Source organism: Pelodiscus sinensis, chromosome 21 (assembly GCF_052426305.1).
Source record: "Pelodiscus sinensis isolate ZL-2025 chromosome 21, ASM5242630v1, whole genome shotgun sequence".
NCBI lineage: Eukaryota > Metazoa > Chordata > Testudines > Trionychidae > Pelodiscus > Pelodiscus sinensis.
The window spans coordinates 9,500,705-9,524,305 of NC_143072.1; the positions used below are offsets into that span (position 1 = coordinate 9,500,705).

The 23,601-nt window shown below is 59.9% G+C and overlaps 1 protein-coding gene across 2 annotated transcripts; it reads left to right on the forward strand.

Annotated features, from left to right (window-relative positions):
- The first annotated feature begins 447 nt into the window (after window positions 1-447).
- Window positions 448-23,245, forward strand: MPO (myeloperoxidase). 2 transcript variants are annotated; one of them, XM_089772102.1, is made up of 14 exons: window positions 448-524; window positions 4,250-4,327; window positions 5,712-5,805; window positions 7,876-8,051; window positions 8,719-8,842; window positions 12,297-12,426; window positions 13,258-13,464; window positions 14,831-15,146; window positions 16,840-17,000; window positions 18,015-18,261; window positions 18,874-19,044; window positions 19,550-19,787; window positions 20,440-20,651; window positions 22,666-23,245. In XM_089772102.1, exons 1-14 carry the CDS (start codon window positions 518-520, stop codon window positions 22,686-22,688), a joined length of 2,184 nt encoding a protein of 727 aa, XP_089628228.1. In that variant the 5' UTR covers window positions 448-517; the 3' UTR covers window positions 22,689-23,245. The 2 variants fall into 2 exon arrangements, with proteins under 2 accessions (XP_089628228.1, XP_075761168.1); XM_075905053.2 differs by having other exon boundaries at window positions 450-524; window positions 22,663-23,245.
- The last annotated feature ends 356 nt before the right edge of the window (window positions 23,246-23,601 follow it).

Consider the following 23,601-nt stretch of genomic DNA (forward strand, 5'->3'; position numbering starts at 1 on the left):
CACAGACCCCAGGGTGGCCCAACGCAGCTTCAGCAACAGCCTTGCTCTGGGGAAATAAGGCCAGCTGCCCGGTGGGGTGCGGCCCTGGGCTTTGCCTGGGACAGGGACATCCCAGCCCGCCAGCCGGGCAGGGGGCTGCCCCCTCGCACTCCCTGCTGAGCTCTGTCCACACGGGGTCAGACCCAGGGTCCATGCAGCGGCCAGTGCCGGGCGCCCCAGTGCCACTCACCCCGGGATCCCCCCGGCTGCCCATTCCCAGCCCTGGCTCCCAGAGGTCGTGTTGCCTTCCCCGGCGACAGGAGGCAGCCAGGGCGCACCAGGGACACGGCCCCTCAGCCTGGGTGCTGCAGGAGTGGGAGCTGGGGGGCGACAAGAAGCAGGGAAACCTCCTCGTGGCCCTGCCCAATTCATGCCCACGGGGCGTTTCCCACAGCCCGGGCTGGTCCCGCCCAGCAGGAGCGGCCCCGGCTGGGAGATAAAAGCGCAGGGGCCCGGCTGCTGGGAAGAGACGCCGAAGATGGCAGGTGAGATGCGCAGGGTTCCGGCTGCTGGGCGTGAGCAGAGCGGCGGGCGGGGAGCTGCGGGTGGGAAGTGCAGTGGAGGCCCCAGGTCTGGTGCTTTGCACCACGTGGGTAGCAGCCTCTGCGGCGTGGCCCCTGCACTGGGGCCGGGCACCGATTCTGCTGTGTGCCCACCAGGCTGTGTGGTCCAGCGCCCGCCCGCCCGGTCAGCCAGCTGGGCTCTGGGCCAGGGAGCTGCCGGTGCCTTGCTGGGGATGGGGAAAGGGAAGCAGCCCGAGAGCTGAGCTGCTGGGTTGTGTTTTCCTTCCTCCACTGCGGTGCGAGGGGCTGCCAAGCCCTGCCCCCCCCCAGGGCCTGCCCTCTGGGGGGCTGGAATTGTCTGCCCGGCTGGAGCACCCCGGGTAAGCCTGGGTGGGAAAGGACGGTTCCACCTTTGGGATTGTTTCCTGGCGTGACCTGGGACAAAAATCAGAAGCCTGGAAAGTTTGAAAAACCAAACTTAAGGAAAAGATTGGAGCTGGGCCAGAGCCATTTTATTTCTCTGATTTTGAAACATTTGTCTCCGTTTGGCGCTTTCCTTTTAGCAAAACTTGTGAGTGTAAATTTTAAAATGAAAAATAATTTTGATTCAAACCCCTGAAACATTCCTGTGAGGGGCTGAATCACAGACATCCCCTTAGGCCTGCAGGTCATGGCATGGACACCCATCCGCCTGCTCTGCTGGGCCAGATCCTCTGGTCTCCCCCAGGCATGGCACAGAGCTGGGGTGACTGCCCCCCTTCAGAGAGAGACAGACACTGAACCGGCTCAGCATCCAGGAAACCGATCCCCAAAGGTCGTTACGGGGGGTAGGGGGATGGGACACTTCAGAAATCCGAGATGAGCTTGAAATACTCAGAGGCCTTGGGTCCTTTGCCTTTGGTCCTGCTTCCAGAGCTCGGTGCTGCAATCCTGTCCTGTTTCCAAGCTTTTCTCGGCATGAATCAGAGTAGAAATTCAGTAGAAACCCTTCCTCCCTCGCACGCTGGGCCCTGACACCGGCACGGTCCATTTGGCTCAATTTCAGTCTTAGGAAGTTAAACATAAAGTCCATTATTTCAGCTATTTAAAGCTGACACTTTGCAGGGCTGGATTTGTAGGGACCCTGGCCCACAGAGGCATTTGGGGATCAGGAGGTTTCTGTAGGAGGTTGTGCCCCTGTCTTCTGCGAGGCTGCGGGGAGAACACTGCGCAGAGCTGGGCAGCAGCAGCTTGCGGCCAGGGGCCCAGCCGGGAAGGCAGCGCCAATGCCAGCAGCAGCAGCAGCAGCGAGGGTGGCCTGGGGCGATGTTGCCACCTTTGTTTCTGCGCTTTCTGCAGAGCAGGGCCCTTGGTCGGCATCTGCCCCTCCCGGGCCACCCGGCTCTGAAGGCAGCAGAGAAGTGGCAGGGCCTGGTGCGGCCTCCCTCACTGTGCTTGTTTCTTGTGTTCGGACCCATCGCTAACCAGGCTGGGCCCCCCCAGAGCCCCCCCCCCCCGCACGCTGCATGGAACGAAGTCGGACCAGAGCGTGGTACAGGGAAGGCAGCCTGGCCCCACCTCTCGGCTTGACACGGGCTCATGAGGGGAGTCTGAGGGGACCAGGCTTGTCTAGTCTGCAGCAGGGAAGAGCGAGGGGGGATCTGACAGCAGCCTGCAGCTCCCTGAAGGGGGTTCCCAAGAGGCTGGCGAGAGGCTGTTCCCAGTGGGGGTAGAACCAGGAGCAATGGGCTCAGATTGCAGGGGGGAGTCTGGGTTGGAGATTAGGAAAAGCTGCTTCCCATGGCGGGTGGGGAAGCACTGGGCTGGGCTCCCTGGGGAAGGGGTGGGGTCTTCATGCTCAGAGATTTGTAAGGCCTGGCTGGGCTGATTGAGTCGGGGTTGGTCCTGCTGTGGGCAGGGGCTGGACTAGCTGGGTCTCTAGGGTCTCTCTGGTCCCCAGCCACCTCCACAATCTGGGAGGTACAAAGGGCTGCTCCATGAACTCTGATTCCCAGACCCATGGGAGTCTGGCACTAGCTAGTAGCCAGTAGCCCCTGTGAAGTGGAGTGGGCGTCTGTCGCCGAGGGGGGGGGGCCCGGGCCCTGCACCCCCATCCATAGCCAGAGGGACTCCCCGCTGGCAGGGATTCGTCAGCAGGGACACAGCGCAGCACAGACTTGTCAGTGCAGGAACCAGGAGCAGCAGCGCCAGCCATCCTGGGGGAAAAGGGCCCAGAGGCAGGGCCCTGTAGCCTAAGTCAGCCAAACTAACTCACCCACTCGACAGCCTGTTCCAGTCCTGCAGCCAGCCCGGGCTCTGGCCTTTGTCCAGCTTCCGGGGCAAGTCTCTGGAGGGCGGGGGCATCGTCTGGAGAAATGGTCTGAGCTAAACAGGACGAAGTACTGGAAAGGGTGTCACAGGGAGGAGGGAGAAAATTTGTTCTCCTTGACCTCTGAGGATAGGACAAGAAGCAATGGGCTTAAACTGCAGAGGGCGAGGTTTGGGTTGGATATTAGGAAAAACTTCCTGCGCATCAGGGTGGTCAAACACTGGAATAAATTGCCTAGGGGGTTGTGGAATCCCCATCTCTGGAGATATTTGAGAGCAGGTTCGACAGACACTGTCAGGGATGACCTAGATGGTGCTTGGTCCTGCCATGATGGCAGGGGACTGGACTTGACGACCTCTCGAGGCCTAGTTTCTATACATTCAGAACCTAGGGTTGCCAGGTGTCCGGTTTTGAACTGGACAGTCCAGTATTTGAGCTTTCTGTCCGGGAAACAAACTGAGACAATATCAATGAGAAAGTAGAAATGTCCGGTATTTTCTAAACCAGGTGGAATGTGGCTTGTGATGTTGTGACGTAGTGGGGGTACCTGGCTGGTTTCTATGCTGCTGGCTCTGGGGTAACCCCCACTGGCTGCCGTGGATACCACGACCCAGCAAAACAGGATGAGTCACTATGCAAACCAGTATGGCCAGACACCCCCGATGGAGAGGAACAAAGGAAGGTGGAATGCTGCCCTGGCTGGGGGGCAGGGCTGGAAGAGTGTTAGTTAGTTGCTGGCTGGGAGCATGGGGGAGACAGCCTAGGGAAAGGGGCTGGAGTTTAGGGGCCCAGTCTCCCCCCATCTCAAGGGGGCCTGAGGCATCCTAGCCCAGCTCTGTGACCAGATTACATCTGTGCTGTGCTGTAACCTGGAGAGGCAATAAACTCCCTCTATTCCACCGGCTGGTGCAGTCTGTTTGTGCCATTTCGGGGTGCAAGAGACGGGGGAACCCCAACGCGCCATCACAGATGTCATGGCAAGCGCCTCCGTTTTTTTTGTTGAAACCATCTGGCAGCCCTAGGCGTGCCCCAGAACGCAGTGCACATGCGCTAACGCACCTCCAGAGTGCGATACAACCTGACACCAACAAGCGGACGGACCGTCTCCTCTCTGTTCAGGCCAAGCTGCTCACGGGCTGTGCTTCCCCCGGTGGCGTTATGCCAGTGTAACTGTGGCCGTCAGCAGGGTGCTAGGCGTGGGCAGCGGGTGCACTGCTGCCGTGGAAGTTACCCTCCCTTCGTGGGGCTGCGTGCGCCGTTAGTCAAAGGCTCGAGGCTCTGGGCTGGAGCTGAGCCGGGCCGGGTGGGCAGACGGGGCTGACCGGGACAGGGCAGCTGAGCTCTTTGGTGGGGGGCGAAACCCGGCGTGCTAATGAGCGGGGGGTTTGTGTCTCTCCAGGGACGAAGCCTGCCATCGCGCTCTGTGGATTCCTGCTGGCCCTGAGCCTGTGCCACGCCGCCGGCCCGGACGCGCACGGTACTGCCCCATCGCCGCCATTGCCGCCAGGGCCATTCTGCTCTAAGGGTTTCTATTGCGGGAGGGGCAGAGTGCAGCCACGCCAGCCCCAGGTGTTACGTGTGTCCCCAGCAGCGGCGCTAAGGCAACAGCTGGCTCCGGAAAGCCAAGCGAGCGCCGGAGCCAGATGCCCTCTCCCTGCACGGCTCAGTCGGGGGCCGGGCGGGGGGCCAGTCATTTTTTGCCTGGGGCCACTTCAGATATTTGCAGTGGCCCTGGGCCACATTGGAAGGGGCGGGGCTTCAGGCAGAAGGGGCGGGGCCAGGGCACTTCCCTGCTTCCCCACCCAGAAACCCTGAGTGGTCTGGGGGTGGGGGAGCTTCCCTCTAGGCGCCCATGCCCCTGGGGCGGGAGGAGACGTCGCACACTCCCCCTTCTGTCCCCAGGCCAATCGGGGCTTGGGGGGCGCGCGACGTCTCCTCCGGCCCCACCAGGATGCGTGGTGCTAGCGCTGTGAGCTCCTTGCAGCGCGGGGGCAGGGCGCACGCTCCTGATTGGCCTGGGGGCGGGGGAGCGGCGGGACCCGCTTGCTGGGCTGGATCCGGCCGGTGGAGGCCCTTTTGCCCACCCCTGCTGCAGAGGGGGGCGCGATTCCGGCAGCTCCCGTCCAGCACCGGAGAGCCCCTGCCAGAGGAGGTGTGGCTGCTGCTATTTGTATTTGCTCAGCGCTCGGAGAGCACAGGCAGAGACCGGATCCCGGCGGTGAGGGCAAAACTCCGTCTTACCCAGGGAGCCAGACACTTGCCGACAGCTCTCCTGATCCCTCGCTGCCCCCTCGGGGCAGGCATGTGGAGCCGTATGGGACGGAACTTTTGCCCCCCTGCCAGCCACCCGCAGCCCCTCCAAGCCGGCTGCCTCTCGGTGTCCAAGCTGGGAAGTAGGGGGCAGGGTTCGGGGGCTGCGGCAGCCGGAGGAGCTGCTGGAGTTCTGCTCCTTCTTGCTTCCCCTGCCAAAGTTCAAAGTTCATAGCACGGGCCCGTCATTTAGGGCAGAGCTTGGTGCAATAAGATCAATGCGGATGAGATGATAGTGCAAAGGGAAGCGCACCGGTGCATTTCCAAGCTCTGTGGGTATGGAACAGCTGGAAGGGTGGGTGCCCGGGTGCCCTAGGGAGGGGTGGAAGTCCCGGCTTGACACAGCCCTTGCCCGGAGGATGGAGCTGGGGGCCCTGAGGGCCCTGCCCGCCCGGGGGTTCTGTGAGTCTCCGGTAGAGGAGAGAGCCAGAGGGCAGATTCACCGCAACGGGCAGGGACTTGTTCCCAGGTGTACAGTGAACCTGCCTTGTGCAGTGAACTCGTGGGCGGGGGCCGGCCTCACGTCCTGCCCCTGCTTCTCTTTGGACCAGATGTCTCAGGGATGCTGTCGGCTCCCTCCATTCTGAGCAGCGTCGAGGAAGCCAGGCGGCTGGTGGACACAGCCTACAAGTACACCCGGGACCGGTGAGTGCCAGTGTGACGGCGCGTTGGGGGTCCCCCGTCTCCTGCACCCCGAAATGGCACAAACAGACTGCACCAGCCGGTGGAATAGAGGAAGTTTATTGCCTCTCCAGGTTACAGCACAGCACAGATGTAATCTGGTCACAGAGCTGGGCTAGGATGCCTCAGGCCCCCTTGAGATGGGGGAGACTGGGCCCCTAAACTCCAGCCCCTTTCCCTAGGCTGTCTCCTCCATGCTCTCAGATAGTAACTAACTAACCCCCTTCCAGCCCTGCCCCCCAGCCAGGGCAGCATTCCACCTTCCTTTGTTCCTCTCCATGGGGGGTGTCTGGTTCAACAAGTTTGGCATTACCTTTGCATAGCGAGGTTTTCCCTGCTGGGTCTTGCTCCAGACAGCAGGGGTCACCACAGCCCAGCAAGTACCCCCACTACGTCACAGCCAGTGTGCAGGGGAAGACGCGTACCCGTCTGCCTGGGGACTAGCGTCCTGCTCCCTGCGGTGGCTCCTGATCTCAGCGTCACTATTTGCAGCACAAAGGGCGACTCACCCTGAGCACAGATGCCGAAATGTGGCCCAGGGTGGTTCTCCGTGCGCAGTGTGCCCCAGTCTGGTATCCGACCCCCGGCCACGCCTCTTCTGCAGGCCTGGCCCTGCTCCGTGCTTGGTGGCACGGCCCAGCAAGGGGGGTCATGGCAGTGCCATTGAGGAGTCCCTAATGGAAAGTGACAAGGAAACAAGATGGAGGCTGGAGACTGTTCCGTGGGCTGACCTGCCCGTGGGCCTCAGGGCTGGAGATTCCACCCTGACAAAATTGTTATGGGACAGCTGGCAGCTCCGCCGTCGCTCAGCTCGGGCCCAGGGTTTCACCCCAGAATACAGCACGACTTCCCCAAGTCCAACGCTGAATCTGCTTTGTACGAACCCGCCCCACAACCACAGCACTTAGGCTGTGTCTAGACGGCACCCTTTTCTGTAAAAGGGATGCAAATTAGACATATCGCAATTGCAAATGAAGCGGGGATTTAAATCCCCCCTGCTTCATTAGCATAAAAATGGCTTATCCCTCATTTTAAGAGGGATAAGGGATCTTTCGGAAAAGGCTTTATTTTCCGAAAGATCCGCATCTAGACTGGCGCTTTTTTCCGGCAAAGCTCCGAGCCGGAAAAAAGCAGCAGCCATTTTTATGCTAATGAAGCGGGGGGAGATTTAAATCCCTGCTTCATTTGCAATTGTGATATGTCTCATTTGCATCCCTTTTCCGGAAAAGGGGTGCAGTCTAGACACAACCTTAGTCTTTCAGAATAGAAATGAGTTTTCTGGGCGTATGCAATAGAATGTCTTCATGAAACAGCAGGGCAATCAATGCAAATAGTCAACGATTATTTGCTCCAATCTGATCTCCTGAATGGAGTAATGAAGACGCCTCAGACTTTCCAGATCAACCTCACTGAATTTGCATCCGTTAGTCACAGGCGAAGAGTTTTTGTTTAGGATTCATGGTCATTTTTTGCCATTATCTACTATGTGTTTGAGAGAGTTTGTGTGTCAGTGCACGAGTCTGTCTGCCCGTCTGCGCATCTGTCAGTTTGCTGAAGAACTCCTCCTAACGGGTAAGAGCCCGGACACCAAATCTGGGAGGCAGCTTCCTCCTCCCATAACGGAAAGCAGGGTCAGGGTCCTGGTTGTGCCAGGACACTGGGATACGCCTGGAATGGGATTGCTCCTCACAGACCCCCCAGAAAAGAGACAGAATCACCAGGCAGGTGAACCCAACTGGCTAGGCTGCTCCCCACCCCCATCTGGGACTGCCTCAGCCCTGAGCTCCCCCTCCCCCAGTACCCTTTAGGGAGGGAGGGAGGGAAGGGTTTGCTGCTCCCTCCCCATTGGTACTGGGGCATCAAACCACACCGAGAAGAGGCGGAGTCACCGGGCACCCTGGCTTCTGAGCCTTGCCCCGCCAGCGGCTGCTGCACTGCGGGGTGAGCTGCTGTGGACAGAGGGCAGAGGGGCCTCCATGCAGCGAGCTGGGTTGTTGCTGCTCCATGTCGCCAGGAGGAATATTTTCATTCCAGTTTAAAGGAGAAGCTGAGGAACGGAGCCTTCAGCCCTGCGGATATCCTGGGATACATCAAGCAGCCAGTGGCAGGCACCCGGGCCGTGATCCGAGCCGCCGACTACATGGACACCACCCTGGCCCTGCTGAAGAAGAAGCTGCAGCAGACTGTGAAGGGGAAGTTTAATGTCACAGGTAATGGGGCTGATGTCGGATCTGCTCCCCCGGGAGCCCCTTCTCCGCCTGGCGCCGTGGGCTTAGGTATCTCCCATGGGCTGCCGGGCTGGGCTCTCCGCTCACCACCCCGGAACGCCAGGCCAGGAGGGGTTGCAAGGCAGAGGCACTCGCTGTCTGGTGGTGCACGTCTCCTCGCTTGGCCAGCCCCTGGGACACAGACCGTGGGGCTAAGGACCCCAAGGGGCCATAGGGCAGGACCTCTGCCAAGAGCTCAGCCCGCTTGGCTCCTTGCTGGGAAGGGGGAAAGCTGAGCTTCCCACCCGGTCCCAGGCTGCCTTCTGGGATGTGGCTCACCTTGAACCACTGCTCAGCTGTGGGATGGGAGGGGAAGGGAAGGGGACCCTTCACTAGCATCCCCCTCCTCTTCCGCCGGGGGGTGGCTCGAAGGCCTGGCGCAATCTGTGGGAACGTGCCCGGCGGCTTCCGTCTGTTTCACTGCGCGTCCAGCCGGAGACTCCGAGCAAAGCCGGCTGCGGCCTTGCCCTGGTGCATTTCCTGGGGAAGGCTGCAGTGGTCTGGGGGATGATTTGACAGACGTGGCCTCCAAATACTCTTTGCTCGCCCCGTTTTGGGGCCCCCGTTCCAGCACGCGGAGCTGCTGCACCTCCTTGGCTTTCTCTTGCAGATGTGCTGAGCCTAGACCAGCTGGAGTTGATTTCCAAGGCTACTGGCTGTGCCCAGCAAAATATGCAAATTCCATGTGACGACACATACCCTTACCGAACCATCACGGGCGAATGCAACAACAGGTGATGCTCGCTGCCCAGGAGAGGGTGGCAGGTCCTCCCTGCACTAGAATAGTTTCCCATCTGTGTGCTCCCATGTGATCCCAGCTACCCCGCGAAAATGAAGGGGTCTAAATTTGCTTATTTTCCCTGCCGTTGCCTACTCAGTAGGTGTTTTCGGAGAACTACAGTGACTCCAAGCTCTCTCCCTTGAGCGGGAACAGCTAACAGAATGGGGGGAATCGTTAAGAAAGGGACAGCGAACAAGACAGAAAGCATCACATGGCCTCTGTAGAAATCCAGCTTGAATACTGCATGCAAATCTGGTCACCCTGTCTCCTAAAAAGATACAGTAGAATTGGGAAAGTTTCAGAAAAGGGCCATAAAAATGATTACAGGCATGGAACAGCTTCCCCATGAGACAAGATTAAAAAGACTGGGACTTTTCAGCTTGGAAAAGAGTGCGGGGCATGACAGAGGTCTGTAAAATCATGGCTGAGGGTGTGGAGAGAGTCGATAAGGAAATGTAATTTGCCCCTTGTCATAACACAAGACCTAGGGGTCACCGAATGAAACGAATAGGCAGCAGGTTGAAACAAACAAAAGGGCTGTGTCTACACTCGCGGCTTCTGGCGCGAGAAATATGCAAATGAGCTAAGTGTGGACTATCGCCAAGCCTCATTTGCATACCTAATGAGCCTCCATTTTTGCAGAAGAGGCTCTTGCGCCAGAAGGAGCTGTCTGCACGGCCCCTTCTTGCGCAAGAAAACCCCTCTTGTGCGATGCCGTTCTTTCTGAAAATAATCGGTGTAACGGCATTGCACGAGAGGGGTTTTCTTGCGCAAGAAGGGGCAGTGTAGACAGCTCCTTCGGACACAAGAGCCTCTTCTGCAAAAATGGTGGCTCATTAGGCATGCAAATGAGGCTTGGCGATAGTCCACACTTAGCCTCATTTGCATATTTCTCGTGCAAGAAGCCGCAAATGTAGACATAGCCAAGGAGTATTTCTTTGCAGTCAACCTGCGGAACCCCTTGCCTGAGGACATTGTGAAAGCCAAGACTTTAACAGGGTTCCAAAAAGAGCTAGATAAATCCATGGAGGACAGGTCTTTCCATGGCTACTAGCCAGGATGGGCAGGGAGGGGGTCCCTAGTCTCTGCTTATCAGAGTCCAAGAATGGGCGACAGGGGAGGGGTCACTTGATCATTCCCTGTTCTGTTCTCTCCCTCTGGGGCACCTGGCATCGGCTGCTGTCAGAAGACAGGCCACTGGGCTAGAGGGACTTTGCTTTGATCCAGTCTGGCCGTTCTTATGCTCTTCTGCTCCTAAATCACTAGCCAGCCAGTCTCGGAGCAATCCCAGGGGCACACCGGTGACAATCCCTGCCAGGAGTGGGGGCCCTGGCCAGGCATTCAGAGCCTGCCCCCTCTTGCTAGTTCAGCTCATCGAGAAAGCCCTGTGGACAGCTGCCCTGGGTGCCCGGCTCTGGCTCAGCAACAGGAATTTCCTCCTCCTGTGCTCCTGGCTGGCCGGCTCACACCTCCCAATCTAGAGACTCTAGAAAATCTCTGGAGGGAAAGTCCAGCCAAGACAAAGCAGAGGTTGGATTTCAGCTCATATTCTACCCAGCGGTCACCAGCCAGTCGATCGGGATCTACCAGTCGATCTCAGAGCCCCTGACGGGATCCTGGCTGGTCTGGCTGGGAAACTATCAAGCGCTGGCACTTCAGTTGCCCCTCCCCCACTGTCATGCTGTTCCTGCCCCTGCCTTGGACCTGCCCCTTGGGAGCCTCCTGCTCGCTGTGCAGGGTATGGGAGGGAGAAGGGGGGGCTGATGTCAGGGTGTCCCTCCTCCCCCACTCCTGTACCCTGTCTCCACACAGAGAGGAGGGGTTGGAGGGAGCTTGGCAGTGCAAATCTCTGTCACTCTCACACGAGGGGTGTGTCTAGACTGGCAAGATTTTGCACAAAAGCGGCCTCTTTGCGCAAACACTTGCCAGCTGGCTACACTGGCCGCTTGAATTTGCGCAAGAGCACTGGCTTCGTAATGTACAAAATCAGTGCTTCTTGTGCAAATACTTTCACGCTCCCGTTCAGGGATAAGCCCTCTTGCGCAAGAATACGTGTGCAAGGGGGCCAGTGTAGACAGGCACCTTCATTTTTTGTGCAAGAAAGCCCAATGGCTAAAATGGCCATGGGAGCTTTCTTGCGCAAAAGCGCGTCTAGATTGGCACGGAGGTTTTTGTGCAAAAGCACCCTTGCCAATCTAGACGCTCTTTTGTGGAAATACTTTTAACGGAAAAACTTTTCTGTTAAAAGTATTTCTGCAAAATCCTGCCAGTCTAGACGCAGCCCAGGTGTGTCTGTCATTCTCACGCACGCACACACACACACACACACACAGTCCTTCCCCCTCCTCTCCTGACACAACACGGGGCTGGAGGGGGAGGTGTTGTTGCTACTTTTACGGCTTGTGGGTTAGTTTTAGTGTTGGGCTGGTCTGGGCATTTCATGGTTTCATTCTCCCTCACGCTTCCATGTAATTCTCTGAGCAGTGAGTTCTAAACCGCCCAGCCTGGCGTGGCTGGAGCCATTCTCCCCGTGGGAACTGCTGCTCCTGGAGGTGGCTGGCATGTCCCTGCGGCCCCCGAGAGAGGCAGAGCAGGGGGTCTCCACATGCTGCCCTTGCCTGCAGACACCGCTCCTGCAGCTCCCCTGGATCAGTGATGGGGAACCGCAGTAGGAGCTGTGGGCTCAGTGCCCGTAGATGGGGGGCAGCACATGGTGCCATGGAGCCATTGCTGTCCATGCCAGCTGCTTTCAGGGGCGGTGCAGGGCCAGGGCAGGAGAAAACCTGCCTCAACCCCACTGTTTCGTCCCTGCACCCCAACCCCCTACCCCAGCCTGGTGAAAGTGAGTGAGGTCCGGGGCGAGGGGGATGGAGTGAGCAGGGGAGGCCTTGGCGAGGGGCAGGGAGCTGGGCGAGGGTCCGTGGGCTGGCGGTAGATCTGACATTGCACTTACATCGGAACAGCGATCTAGTGGCTGAAAAGGCCGGTGCCCCCTGCTCTAGCCGGTCCTGCGCTCTGCGTGTAGCTGAAACGTGCAGGGCGTTTACACCCCGTCAGCTGCTGCCTTCCTCTCTCATCCACTGGCCTCCCCCAGGGCAGGAACCCCCAAAAGCACGGGCACCCCCCGGCTTTCACCCTCCCGTAGCCTCCAGGGCACACCCCGGGCAGTGAGCCCTGCAAGGAAGGCAGCTGAGCGCTGAGGCTGCTGCTTGTCAGGCCGACTGGCTGTGTGTGCTGGTGCCTGTCTGCCTGCCTGCTGCCTCTTGTCTGGTCGGTGGGCTGCCCTCTCCTTGGGCGGGGCGTTCTGTTCTGGCTGCTCGGCCCGTGCCTGGGCTCCCAGGTGCTCTCCTGACGCCAGGGTGGCGGGATGTGCTGTGTTGTCAATGCCTCTCTCATGCTTCTCTCAGGAGAAACCCGTCCTTGGGGTCTGCGAACCGAGGCTACAGCCGCTGGCTGCCTGCCGAGTACGAGGACGGCGTTTCCCTCCCTCCCGGCTGGACCGACGGGCTCAAGCACTGCGGGTTTCCCTTCCCCTTGGTAAGGGCTGGCAGGCCATTGGAAATGCTTTCCATAAAGGCCGGTAGTGGGAAGGCGCTCAGAGCGTTGCAGGAGGACTCCAGGGCAACGTTCTCCAGCCTCAGGGGCCCCCACCCCATCTCGCGTAACGACAAACGAAAGAAGCAGCAGGCCGGTCGGGGCCAGCCCTGGTTGAGCCAACGTGCTAACAGAGATGTCCCACTGGTGCCGGTGCAGGGAGGGGGTAGCTGCCCTGACAACATGCCCAGGTTGGTAGATACCAGTGTTCTCTCTTAATTTTTCCATCCGCGTGTGGAATAATTTTTGCGGAGTGCACCAAGGCATGTGCTGCTGTGCACCACCAATAGAAACACATTCTGCTGGCTGTGGCCAGCTGTGGGCGCTCTGCTAAACAGAGGGTGGCACCTAAATCACTCCTGGATGGCCACCCAAGTGCTCAGTTTCCGGGGAACGCTGGCACCTCTTTCATCCCACGTGAAGGCCTGGCCGGCTCTTTGAGCCCCATGAGTGAATTATGTGGGGAGTATTGCAACGTGCCTTTCCAGAGCTGCAAACCGAAGCTGCAGCCGCTGGCTGCCGAGCACGACAGCGGCAAATGAAGAGTTAGGACCTCGGCTCGGCGTGCCCAGAACGGGCCCTGAACACAGAGCAAGCGCAGACGCCACCGTTAACGTTTGTGTTTTCCAAAAGGGCACCGGAGCAGCTGCCCTCTCCCGTGCGCCCCTGCTGCTGGCCCCGGGAGCGGACTTCCATGCCCCAGTCCTGCACACAAAAGCCCCGCTCCTAGCCCAGGGTCCGGCCCCACCCACCCTCTCTGCTTCCACCCTCCAGGTCCGAGCAGTGTCCAACCAGATCATTCGCTTCCCCACGGAGCAGCTCATCACGGACCAGCAGCGGTCGCTCATGTTCATGCAGTGGGGCCAGTTCATTGACCACGACATGGACTTCGGGCCCGAGACTCCGGCCACAGTGACCTTCAGCGGCGCCGTGGACTGCGAGACCAGCTGTGCCAAAGAGCCCCCCTGCTTCCCCATCAAGGTACCGGCGGGATTTCCCCACAGGGAGCTGGCGAGGGAGGGTCCCCCAGGGACGGGGCTGCCTGGGTCTCCCCCTGGCCTTATCGGGGCAGGTCTCTCCCAGCCCGGGTCTATGCTAGGACCTTGCTCGAAATAACGCCCCACCCCCGCCCAAGTTTGAATGTCCGAGTGGTGCATCCTCACTGCCAGGCCCATTCTTCTGAAACCCTGGGCTGCCGAATTTGACCTCCCAGCCAGTGGGGAAACCTCCACCAGTGCTCGAGGGTCAATGGGCTCAACTTGTGGGGAGGGGTCTGGGTTGGACATTAGGAAAACCGATTTCCCATGGTGGGTGGGGAGGGGGTGGAGTCTCCATCCCTAGGGGTGTGTAAGTCTCTGCTTGACACGGCCCTGGGTGGGGGGGTTGAGTTGGGTTGGTCCTGCCGTGGGCAGGGGGCTGGATGCGAGGCCTCCTGGGGGCTCTGCCCGTCCGGGGGGTCTAGGATTCTAACCAGTCAGCTTAGCTCCGTCCAAACACCGGAAAGTGACGATCCAGGGGATCTCAAATCCTTCCACCATGGGGCGGGAACACTTATCTCTGCCCCCGCGCTCTTTTACTTGGATCTGGGGGCATCACCCCATGCCTAGGGAGTCAGGCTACACCTACACTGCAGGAATCTGGCTGCAGAGGCAATGCAAATGAAGCGCTCATTAGCATTTCTCACACTCTCATTTGCATAGTCTCTTCCGATCCGTTTTGCGGAAGAGTTTTTGCGGAAAACCCTGCAGTGTAGACGGGGCCATTTTGCACAGAAAACCCTTTTGCGCAATAACCTTAGTCCTCAAAAAAGCCGGTGCACGGATCTTGCACAAAAGGGGGTTTTGCCCCGTCTACACTGCCAGGTTTTTCCGCAAAACGGATCGGAAGAGACTATGCAAATGAGAGCGCGAGAAATGCTAATGAGCACTTCATTTGCATTGCCTCTGCCGACAGATTCCTGCAGGGTAGACACAGCCTGGGCATCAGGCTCTGGAGACCTTCCGGTGGGTCAGTCCCACAATAAGGAAACCCCCTTTCCGACGCCCCATCCCGTCCTGCCGAGACGGAGGCAGTGGGCGCCCTTGGCCCGCGCAGACCATGATGCTGGATGGAGGCTCCCTGCTTGGCTGGGAGGCAGGAGCAGCGGCCAGGAAGCCATTTCCTGCTCTGCACCCGCCTGTCTTAGCCAGTCTGGATTAGCAAAGCAGCCCCGGTGGAGCCGCATCTCAAAGCCACCAAGCCACGGAGCCTGCTCCAGCATGCGGCAGGGCAGGAAATGCTGCTCGGCGGGGGGCGACTGGCTTCCGCCCCCTGGGCTGGTAATGCTCCCCCTCCTCTCTTGCTGCAGATTCCCCCCAATGATCCCCGAATAAAAAACCAAAGCGACTGCATCCCATTCACCCGCTCCGCCCCGGCGTGCACCCAAGGGAGAGCGATTCGGAACCAGATCAACGCGCTCACCGCCTTCCTGGACGGCAGCATGGTGTATGGCAGCGAAGTGCCCTTGGCCAAGCGGCTACGGAATCAGACCAGCCCGCGGGGCTTGATGGCGGTTAACGAGCAATTCACCGATGGCGGGTTGGCCTTGCTGCCCTTTGGGAACATGGACAAAGACCCCTGCCTTCTCACCAACCCCATGGCGCAAATCCGATGTTTCCTTGCGGGTAAGGCGTGCGCCTGCAGCCCCTCCTGTTCTCTGCTCAGGAGACCCCAGGACCTTCTATTTTATTTTGTGAGTTGTGAAAAAATTCCCAACACCTCAGCCAGTGGGAAAAGGGGCAGAGCAGAAATCCACAAAGGTCATTTCAGATTGCCCTAGACAAGGCTCTAGAACAGCCACGGGCAACCAAGTGGGCTGCATGAATGGCCCTCCCTAGTCTCCGTGGGCTGCAGTGGTGGGCAGCCTGTGGCCCACACCCCCGTATCTGCCCCCAGCCCCCACGTGCCTCTTACGCAGTGGGCCCCTGCACTTCCTGCTCCTCCCACTCCCTCCCAGCACTTTCAGAGCATCATGAATCCCCTGGTTCGTGATCCATCCCAGCTCCCCTCCCTCCCTCCCAGAGCTTGAGCAGCTGTGAACAGCTGGCCCCAGCTGGCCACTTTCTTCCTGGGGCAGCTGCTGCCCTGTGATTCCTCTACAGTATAATTGTCCCCCATGCTTGCTGCCCCCAGTGGTCATTGTGGAGCATAACTGTCCCTTCTCTCAGCCCCCTCCCTTTCCATGTTATAGAACACAATCCCACTCCAGGCACATCCCATTGCCCTGGCACAACCAAAAGCTGACCTCACCTTAAGTTAGGATAAAAGGAAGCTGCATATCGAATGTGGCGGTCCTAGCTCTTACCGTGCAGGAGTCACAGACAGAGGGATGGACTCATGGACAGAGAGACAGACACACAGACTGTCTAAAATAGATAAATTGATAGATGTACTAGCTTGGCTGCTAAAGTCTGTCAGTAGGGATATAATATATGTAGCCCTCAGTGGAGGCATTTGACTTGGTGCCCAGTTTTGATGAAAAAACGAGGCTGATGACACAATGTACCATTAACAGGGCGGGTCTCAGGCGTCATGATGAAGGAGGAAAGCACGCTGAGTGGGCGTTGCTAGGAGGGTTCTGCAGAGTCCCGTTCTCAGACCCACAGGCTCTCCCGTTGGATCTGTGAGCGGGAAGGAAACACGAAATCCTCCTGGATAAAGCTGGCTGATGACCCAAACCTGGGGTGGTGCTGAATACCGGGGCGGGGGGCGCTGATACAGAGCAAGCCGGTTTGCTCGGCAGGCTGGGTGGTGCTGAATACCGGGGTAGGGGGCGCTGACACAGAGCAAGCCGGTTAGCTCGGCAGGCTGGGCCCTAGCTCACAAGCTGCAGCTTAAGGTGGCCAAATATAAAGTTCCAGGTCAAGGAACAAAGACTCAGCCCGGCACAAGCCGGGGCGGATCTGTGCTGGGAAGCCGTCCCGCTGCAAAGGGCTTGGGCTGCCCGTGGGCTGAAAGGAGGGGAGCGCCCCAGGAGCAGGGCTGGCAGAGGGGAGTGCTCTGGGCAATAGGCTGTGAGCAGCACTAACCACCGCCCCGCCAGGCCAGCGCGCTCCGTTAGCTCCGCTCAGCGCACAGATCTGGCCTGGAGATTTGTGACTTTATGAATTTACCCCTTTGCTCTGCCACTGGCTGTGGAGGCCAGAAAACCGCCTTGTGCAAGAAACAAGCCGAGCCCAGAAAGGGTGCAGGCGGCAGGGCGGGTCAGTGAGCTGGGGCGCTGGGTCCGGGGAGGCAGAGTGGGGGGCGGAGGGGGAGGATCCGGGAGGGCCACACAGACGAGGCTGGGGGGGACACAGACGGTTTTCACTTCCCCAGGCGACTCGCGAGCCAACGAGATGCCGGAGCTGACGTCGATGCACACGCTCTTTGTGCGGGAGCACAACCGCCTGGCCACCGAGCTGAGGAGACTGAATCCGCGGTGGGACGGGGAGACGCTCTACCAGGAGGCCCGGAAGATCATAGGTGCCATGATTCAGGTACAAGCTGTCGTGGCCGACTGCCCGGGGCCAGGCTGCCGGGGCCGTGACCTCTCAGGCAAAGCATGGCCAGGCTCCATCAGCACTCGCCCACGGACCGGCCGGGCAGGTGGGCTCCTGCAAGGGGATCGGGGAGACGGTGCGCTCCTGGGCAGGCAGTTGTGCATGCGTGGCAGCGGGGCTGGGGCTGGCCGCGGGAGAGGCGGTGGCTCGTCCGGTCACTAGTTAGCGCTGGGCCGTGTTCGGCAGGGAGCAGGCGCTGGGCCTGGCCAATGCCAGCAGGGTGATGACCCCTGACTCCCACTCGTGGCGCTAGTAGCTGTGGAGAAGCTGCACGCTCCGTGCAGGGGCTGTCGGCATTTCTGTGGTGGCCGAGTGGCCCCGTGTCGAGAGCCTGGCGGGCGTCACAGGCAGGAGGCTCCCGCAGTAGCTGAGGTTCCTCTTTGGCACCCTCTGGCCAGCTGCTCATGACTTTGGAAAATGTCCTTTGGCCGCCTGGGGCCAGCCCCGGCATCACCCTGTCTGGCGGCTGCAGCCCAATGGCCGTGGGCGAGCGGAGAGTCTTGCCCAGCTTCTCAGATTCCCCGCCCCCGAGGAATGCGGGGACGAAGAAAGTCGGAGGGAAAACGAGCCCGAGCATGTGGCAGGTTTCAGACCCCAGAGCCTGGCGGCCATTGGACATTGCACCGTGACTGGACCATGCTGTCAGGCCCGGGCTGCCCCGGGGTAGTTCGCCCTGGGGCTCAGAGCTATCCCCGGGGTGCCTGGTGTAACGGGAGGGAAAGGTCCTACAGCCCTCAGCAGCACACAGCCCGCTCCTCTGCTCTTCAGACCAGCCTCGAGCCAGAAGATGGGGGCTGGCAGAGCCCTCAGGAGCCATCACATCCAGCCCCCTGCCCAAGCACGACCCGCCCAACTCAACCCCCCCAGGCCAGGGCTGGCCCAAGCCGGGACTTAGGGCTGGAGAGTCCAGCAGCAGGTAGGAGTGGCTCAGTCTCCCCTCATTTCCCCCAGGTAATAACCTTCCGAGACTATTTGCCCAGCCTGCTTGGAAATCGAGTCTGGTCAGCGATTCCTCCCTACCGCGCCTACAACGACTCGGTGGATCCCCGAATATCCAGCATCTTCACCATCGCGTTCCGCTTCGCTCACGCCTCGATCCAGCCCTTCGTATTCCGCCTGGACCAGCGCTATCAGCCTACCGGCCCCCCCAGCCTGCTCAGCAAAGAATTCTTTGCTATGTGGAAAATTGTGAGACAAGGTAAAACCCTTCTTGCTGCCCCACACTGGCCCTGGTCAGACCCTTCCTGCCAGCCACTCGGGCCAGACTCTGCCACAGGCGGCGTCAGAATGAGGGTCAGTCTCAAAAGCAGCCAGCGGATCTTACCAGGCCCCCGTGGCCAAAGCGGCCAATAGTGGCTTCTTGTGAACTCGGACTTGGTGTAGAGCTTAAAACGCCCCTCTGCCCCCTGCCCCCATGGGCCAGCTTGTTAGGGAAACCTTTCCTCAGGAGCCTCCCTCTGCCCACATGGGCTGGTGCCTACCTCGGGCTTTGTGGCTCCCCTGAGTTTCTGGGCACTGGCCACTCACCTTTTTGGGATGGGAGGCTCAGAGACCTGCCCAAGGCTCCTAGGAAGTCAGCGATGGTGGAGGGAATTCAACCCAGGCCCCAGGTCAGCACGTTAGCTGCTGGACTGGCCTTCACCAAAGGAGCTCTTGCCAAGACGTCAGGAAATACAAAGCTTAGGTTCCTGGGTCACCTACTGCCCCCCTAGCTGCATGAAGCAAAGCTCAGCTCAGCACAGCGGGGCCTCTGTTTGCAGAGGGAGCTGGGTGGGAAGGCTGCTCACGAGGGTCTGTTTAATGACTGCAGGTGGCATCGACCCTGTTCTCCGTGGCTTGCTGGCTAGGCCGGCCAAACTGATGACCCAGAAGCAAATGGTGGTGGATGAACTCCGGGAGCATCTGTTTGAGCAGGTCAGGCGGATCGGACTGGATTTACCGGCACTGAACATGCAGCGCGGCAGGGATAAAGGTCTCCCAGGTGAGGGTCCCCACTGCTCCAGAGGAAAGGGAAAAGCCCTCAGGGCTGAATGTAAATGGCTGCGGGTTCTGGACACGCAGGGGGAGAACCAGACCGTCCCAGCATGGGATCCAGAGAAATGGAGATGGCCGTAAGCCGCCCCACCCCCTTGGCAAAACAACCTGACACGGAGAGGAAATATTCAGAACTCAGGGATCTTGTCTGGGTCCGGTCTGCTTTACTGCACCCAGGATGCCTTAGGGTCGGAGCACCAGCCACTAAGGCCAGGTCTATACAGAGCCGGGAGGTTGGCGTGAGGTGCACAGCTCCAGCAAGGTAAATAACACAGCTGGAGTTGGCACACCTTAAGCCAAGTGCGGTGCTCTCTTCCAGGGCTACCGAGGCCAGCAGGGCGCCCTCAGCATTCAGTGTAGGGGGTCGCCGTAGAAAAGAGCAGCAAGTCACTAGCCCAGAGGGGAGGGGCCTGGCGCCCGGCGGTACTGACCGCGCTGCCCTGGCTCTGCAGGGTACAACGCCTGGAGACAGTTCTGTGGGCTCTCGAAGCCGCGCAACGTCGTTGAACTTTCTGCGGTGCTGAGTAATTCCGAGCTGGCCAGAAAGTTCACAGACCTGTACGGGACGCCGGAAAATATCGACATCTGGATCGGGGCGCTGGCGGAGCCGTTCGTGCCCAATGGCAGAGTGGGGCCCACCATGGCTTGTATCATTGGATCTCAGTTCCGGAAATTACGAGACGGGGACAGGTAAGAGCCCATCAAGGAGAGGAATCCGAGTGAGCACGCGTGGGCGGCAATTTGTCTGGAGGAGCTGAATGTGAGCGCCCAGCTGCCCAGCTTCCCAGCTTCCATTCCTTCACTTGGCCGGCGTTTCGGAAAGCCTCCGGGGCATGGCCATTTTGGTATTGATCGTAAAGTCTTGCACTGCTCGTTCAGGCCTGATAGATTGGTTGGCGCTATTTTCACAGAGGCCTTGATTAGTTGGCAGACACCCGAACGCATTTTGTCAAGTTGTAAGTTTACACACACACACACACACACACACACACTTGAGTTGCCCTGCCAGTGCTGTGGCGGGAAGGACACTGCCAGACCCCCACGAGGCAGACAAGGGACAGGATGGAAACGGGGGAGAGCCGGGGCTTCTCTCCCTCCTTTTGGGCTGTGGGTTAGTTACCGTTCTCTGCTTTGGCTGGCATGTTAACCGCAACACCTGCTCCACAGACCTCGCTTCGTGTGCTCAGGTGGTGGGAAAGGGGGATCCTCGCTCAGCGCTGGCCACTGGCTCTGAAGCCCCGTTCGTGCCAAACCTCCCCCAGAGCGAGGTGTCTTTGGGCTCGGCGGCTGGGGCTCGCCAGGGACATCCTTGGGGTAAAGCCTGGTGCTACTCTTTCGGCAGATTCTGGTGGGAGAACCCCGGGATTTTCACTGCCCAACAGCGAAGGGCCCTGAGAAGGATCAACTTGCCACGGATAATCTGTGAAAACACCCACATTACTCAGGTTCCTAGGAACCCCTTCCAGGCCAACAAATACCCCGGAGACTTTGTGAACTGCAACCAGGTGCAGAAGCTGGACCTCTCGGCGTGGAGAGCAATGGTGGAGGAGCAAGGTACAGAGCGAATCGGCCGGTTTGCATGCGCTCTCCTTGGCGCGGGAGCTCCCCGTTCAAAGGAAGATGCGCCCAGGCCGCAGCCGTTAGGGCCTAGAGATATACATGCAGGCGGATCCTCAGCAGGGCCCAGGGATGCCGGGTGGGGCCCAGTGGGACTTGCAAACGCACCCACCCAGAGCTGCTTGAACTCCCTGGGAAAGTGAGGCAAGCCGGGCATCGAACTCGCTGGAGTGTCTGAGAATTCCACTGAGGCGGTGCTCCGTGCGGAGGTGCCCAAGTAGCTGTGTCGGCCTGGCCCGGGCCCAGACCCTGGCCTGTCGGGGCCTAGCGCAGGTTCCAGGCCCGAGCTACATTGCAGAGAATTGGAAGTTAACTTAGGAACGACTGTTTAGCTCATGATGTGATTATAGCCCAGGCCAGGTCCCCGTTTCTAGGGGACCCGTTGTGGCCAATTGTCACCCCTGTCCGGTAAAGGGGCGCGTGCCGGTTCTGTCGGCCACATGCCGGGGAGCGAGACACTCGGCACACGCCGTGTCCAGAGCTCCCCTTGGCAGATCTCTGGGAATGACAAGGGACCCTTTGGCAAGGTCCTCGGGTCGCCCTGGGGCTCCTGGGCCCACTCGAAGGGAGTCCTGGTTGGCTGCACTGAAGTAGGTTGAGTGGTCACGGCAAACCCCACCACAGAGCCCTGGCGTCGAGTGGCAGGTCTGTCGGGTCTCTGCAGGGCCGCCAGCGGCTTGTTGTGCCTGTGCAGCCTGTGCACCTGAAACCGCCATCCCCCGCAGCCTCCATCCCCCCATACCCCGCAGCCTCCATCCCCTCCGTCCCCCGCAGCCTCCATCCCCCGCAGCCTCCATCCCCCCATCCCCCGCAGCCTCCATCCCCTCCGTCCCCCACAGCCTTCATCCCCCGCAGCCTCCATCCCCGCATCCCCCGCAGCCTCCATCCCCTCCGTTCCCCGCAGCCTCCATCCCCTGCAGCCTCCATCCCCTCTGTCCCCTGCAGCCTCCATCCCCTCTGTCCCCTGCAGCCTCCGTCCCCCGCAGCCTCCATCCCCCACAGCCTCCGTCCCCCGCAGCCTCCATCCTCCATCCCCCACCCCCTCCACCCCCCACACGCTCCATCCTCCATCACCTGCACCCTCCACTCCATCGGGCAGGGCTGTGCTCAGAGTTGGGGGGGGGAACAGGAGGAGGGTAACTGCACCTGCACCCTCCCAGCCCTGTCAGCCCCCACCCTTCCAATGCTGGCTGGGGAGCAGATACACGGTGGCAGAGCCGGCTGGAGCTGTGGCCCGGCAGGCGGAACAGGTAGAACGGGGAGCGACACAGCCTGATTGAATGGTGGGTGGGGAGGTGCAGCAGGGCATGGAGGGTCTGGTATCATGGCACTGATGGGGCTGGGGGGTGGAGCATGGGGGATGGGGGATGGTGTCGTGGGAATGAGGGGGAATGGAGCAGGGGATGGGGGCTGGCAGGGCTGGGAGGCAGAGCGGGGGATGGGAGCTGGCAGGGCTGGGAGACAGAGCGGGGGATGGGGGGATGGGGGCTGGCAGGGCTGGGAGGCAGAGCGGGGGATGGGGGGATGGGGGCTAGCAGGGCTGGGAGGCAGAGTGGGGGTTGGCAGGGCTGGGAGGCAGAGTGGGGGATGGGGGCTGGGAGGGCTGGGAGGCAGAGCGGGGGCAATGAGGGGATGGCGTCATGGGGCTGAGGGGGAGCGGAGGGGGGGGGTCCAGGAGCTTGGGGCCTCTGGAGCTGGTGCTGCACGCAGCCAGCCGTGGCCCTAGGCATATGCAGCACAGGGCTCTCCTAACCACTGTGCCCCAAATTTCGTGGTGCGCGCTGCACCTGCGCGTGCTGCCTATGCCTAAGGACGGCCCGGCCTCTCTCCCCTTTGTCCTCTTGCCTGTCCTCTTCCTGCTTAGCCTGCACCCCCCTGCACCGGCACCGAGCCCGGCCTTCCAAGGGCCTCCTCTGCTTTACTAACACCCGGCCCATTCCCCCCCCAGAAGAAGCATCCGGTGACGCTTCGTGATGGCCGCTGAAGTTTCCCGCAGGGCTGGATTCAGGGGATTAAGGCTCTTCACCCCGTTCACCCCAAAGCTTTGCTGCCAGGAGCATGCAGCCTCGCCGCTAGTGTTCCGCTTGGCCGTGCTTTGCACCAGGCTTTTCAGCGAGATGCAGCCATATGGAAGTGAGTGTCCAGCACCCTCCCAGCACGATGCTGCAATAGGTGCTAACCGGGATGGCACAGACAGAGCGGCGTGGAAAGGAGGCTTCGAAGTGACCCCCGAGTCATTGACAAGGAGCTAGAAGCTGCCTTCCGATGAAATTCACACAAAATCAGCTGTAGTGCCCAGCCGTTTCTGTGCCTGATTTCCCAGAATTCGGTGGCGGTGGCATTCTGGGCCACGCTGTCTGCACAAGAATCTCACTGCGGTGAACTTGGACCATCTCTCGTTTGCTGAGACTCTGCTTGGCTTGTTTGCTAATTTTCCACTGGGCTTTGAACGACTGAGGATTGTCAGCGATACGATGCCGCTTAGCTAGCGTTCTTTGATTTCTTTATAATAAAAATGCTTTTCTTTCTGGGTTTCCAGGATGGTAAGTCAGCAAAGAAGGCTCCTTAATTCCTCACTTTTGCAGAGACTATGGAAAAGCCAGAGAGCAGGTCCCAATGGCTCCCAGTCATGCTGGAAGTGCAGCATGAGCCAGGTTCCGCAGGGATCGGTTCTGGGCCCAGTTCTGTGCAAAGTCTCCATTGAAGATTTCGCTAAGGGGCTAGCGAGTACCCCTGTAAACTGCTCTCTGACAGTCCGGCCATGCCCGGCCTCCCGCCCTCCTCCTCACCCAGTGCTGGCTGCCGGAGGGCTGGAGCAAGTTCCTCCCGCCCTCAGCTGTCTGCTCCTCTCGCCCTGAGAATCCGCTGGTCCTGCAGGTGCATGTGG

Excerpts from the sequence above, each read along its gene's own strand:
- MPO (XM_075905053.2), top strand. Across the intron at positions 8,843-12,296 it reads ACGGGCGAATGCAACAACAG|GAGAAACCCGTCCTTGGGGT; the intron begins GTGATGCTCGCT and ends TGCTTCTCTCAG. Across the intron at positions 17,001-18,014 it reads TCATAGGTGCCATGATTCAG|GTAATAACCTTCCGAGACTA; the intron begins GTACAAGCTGTC and ends CATTTCCCCCAG.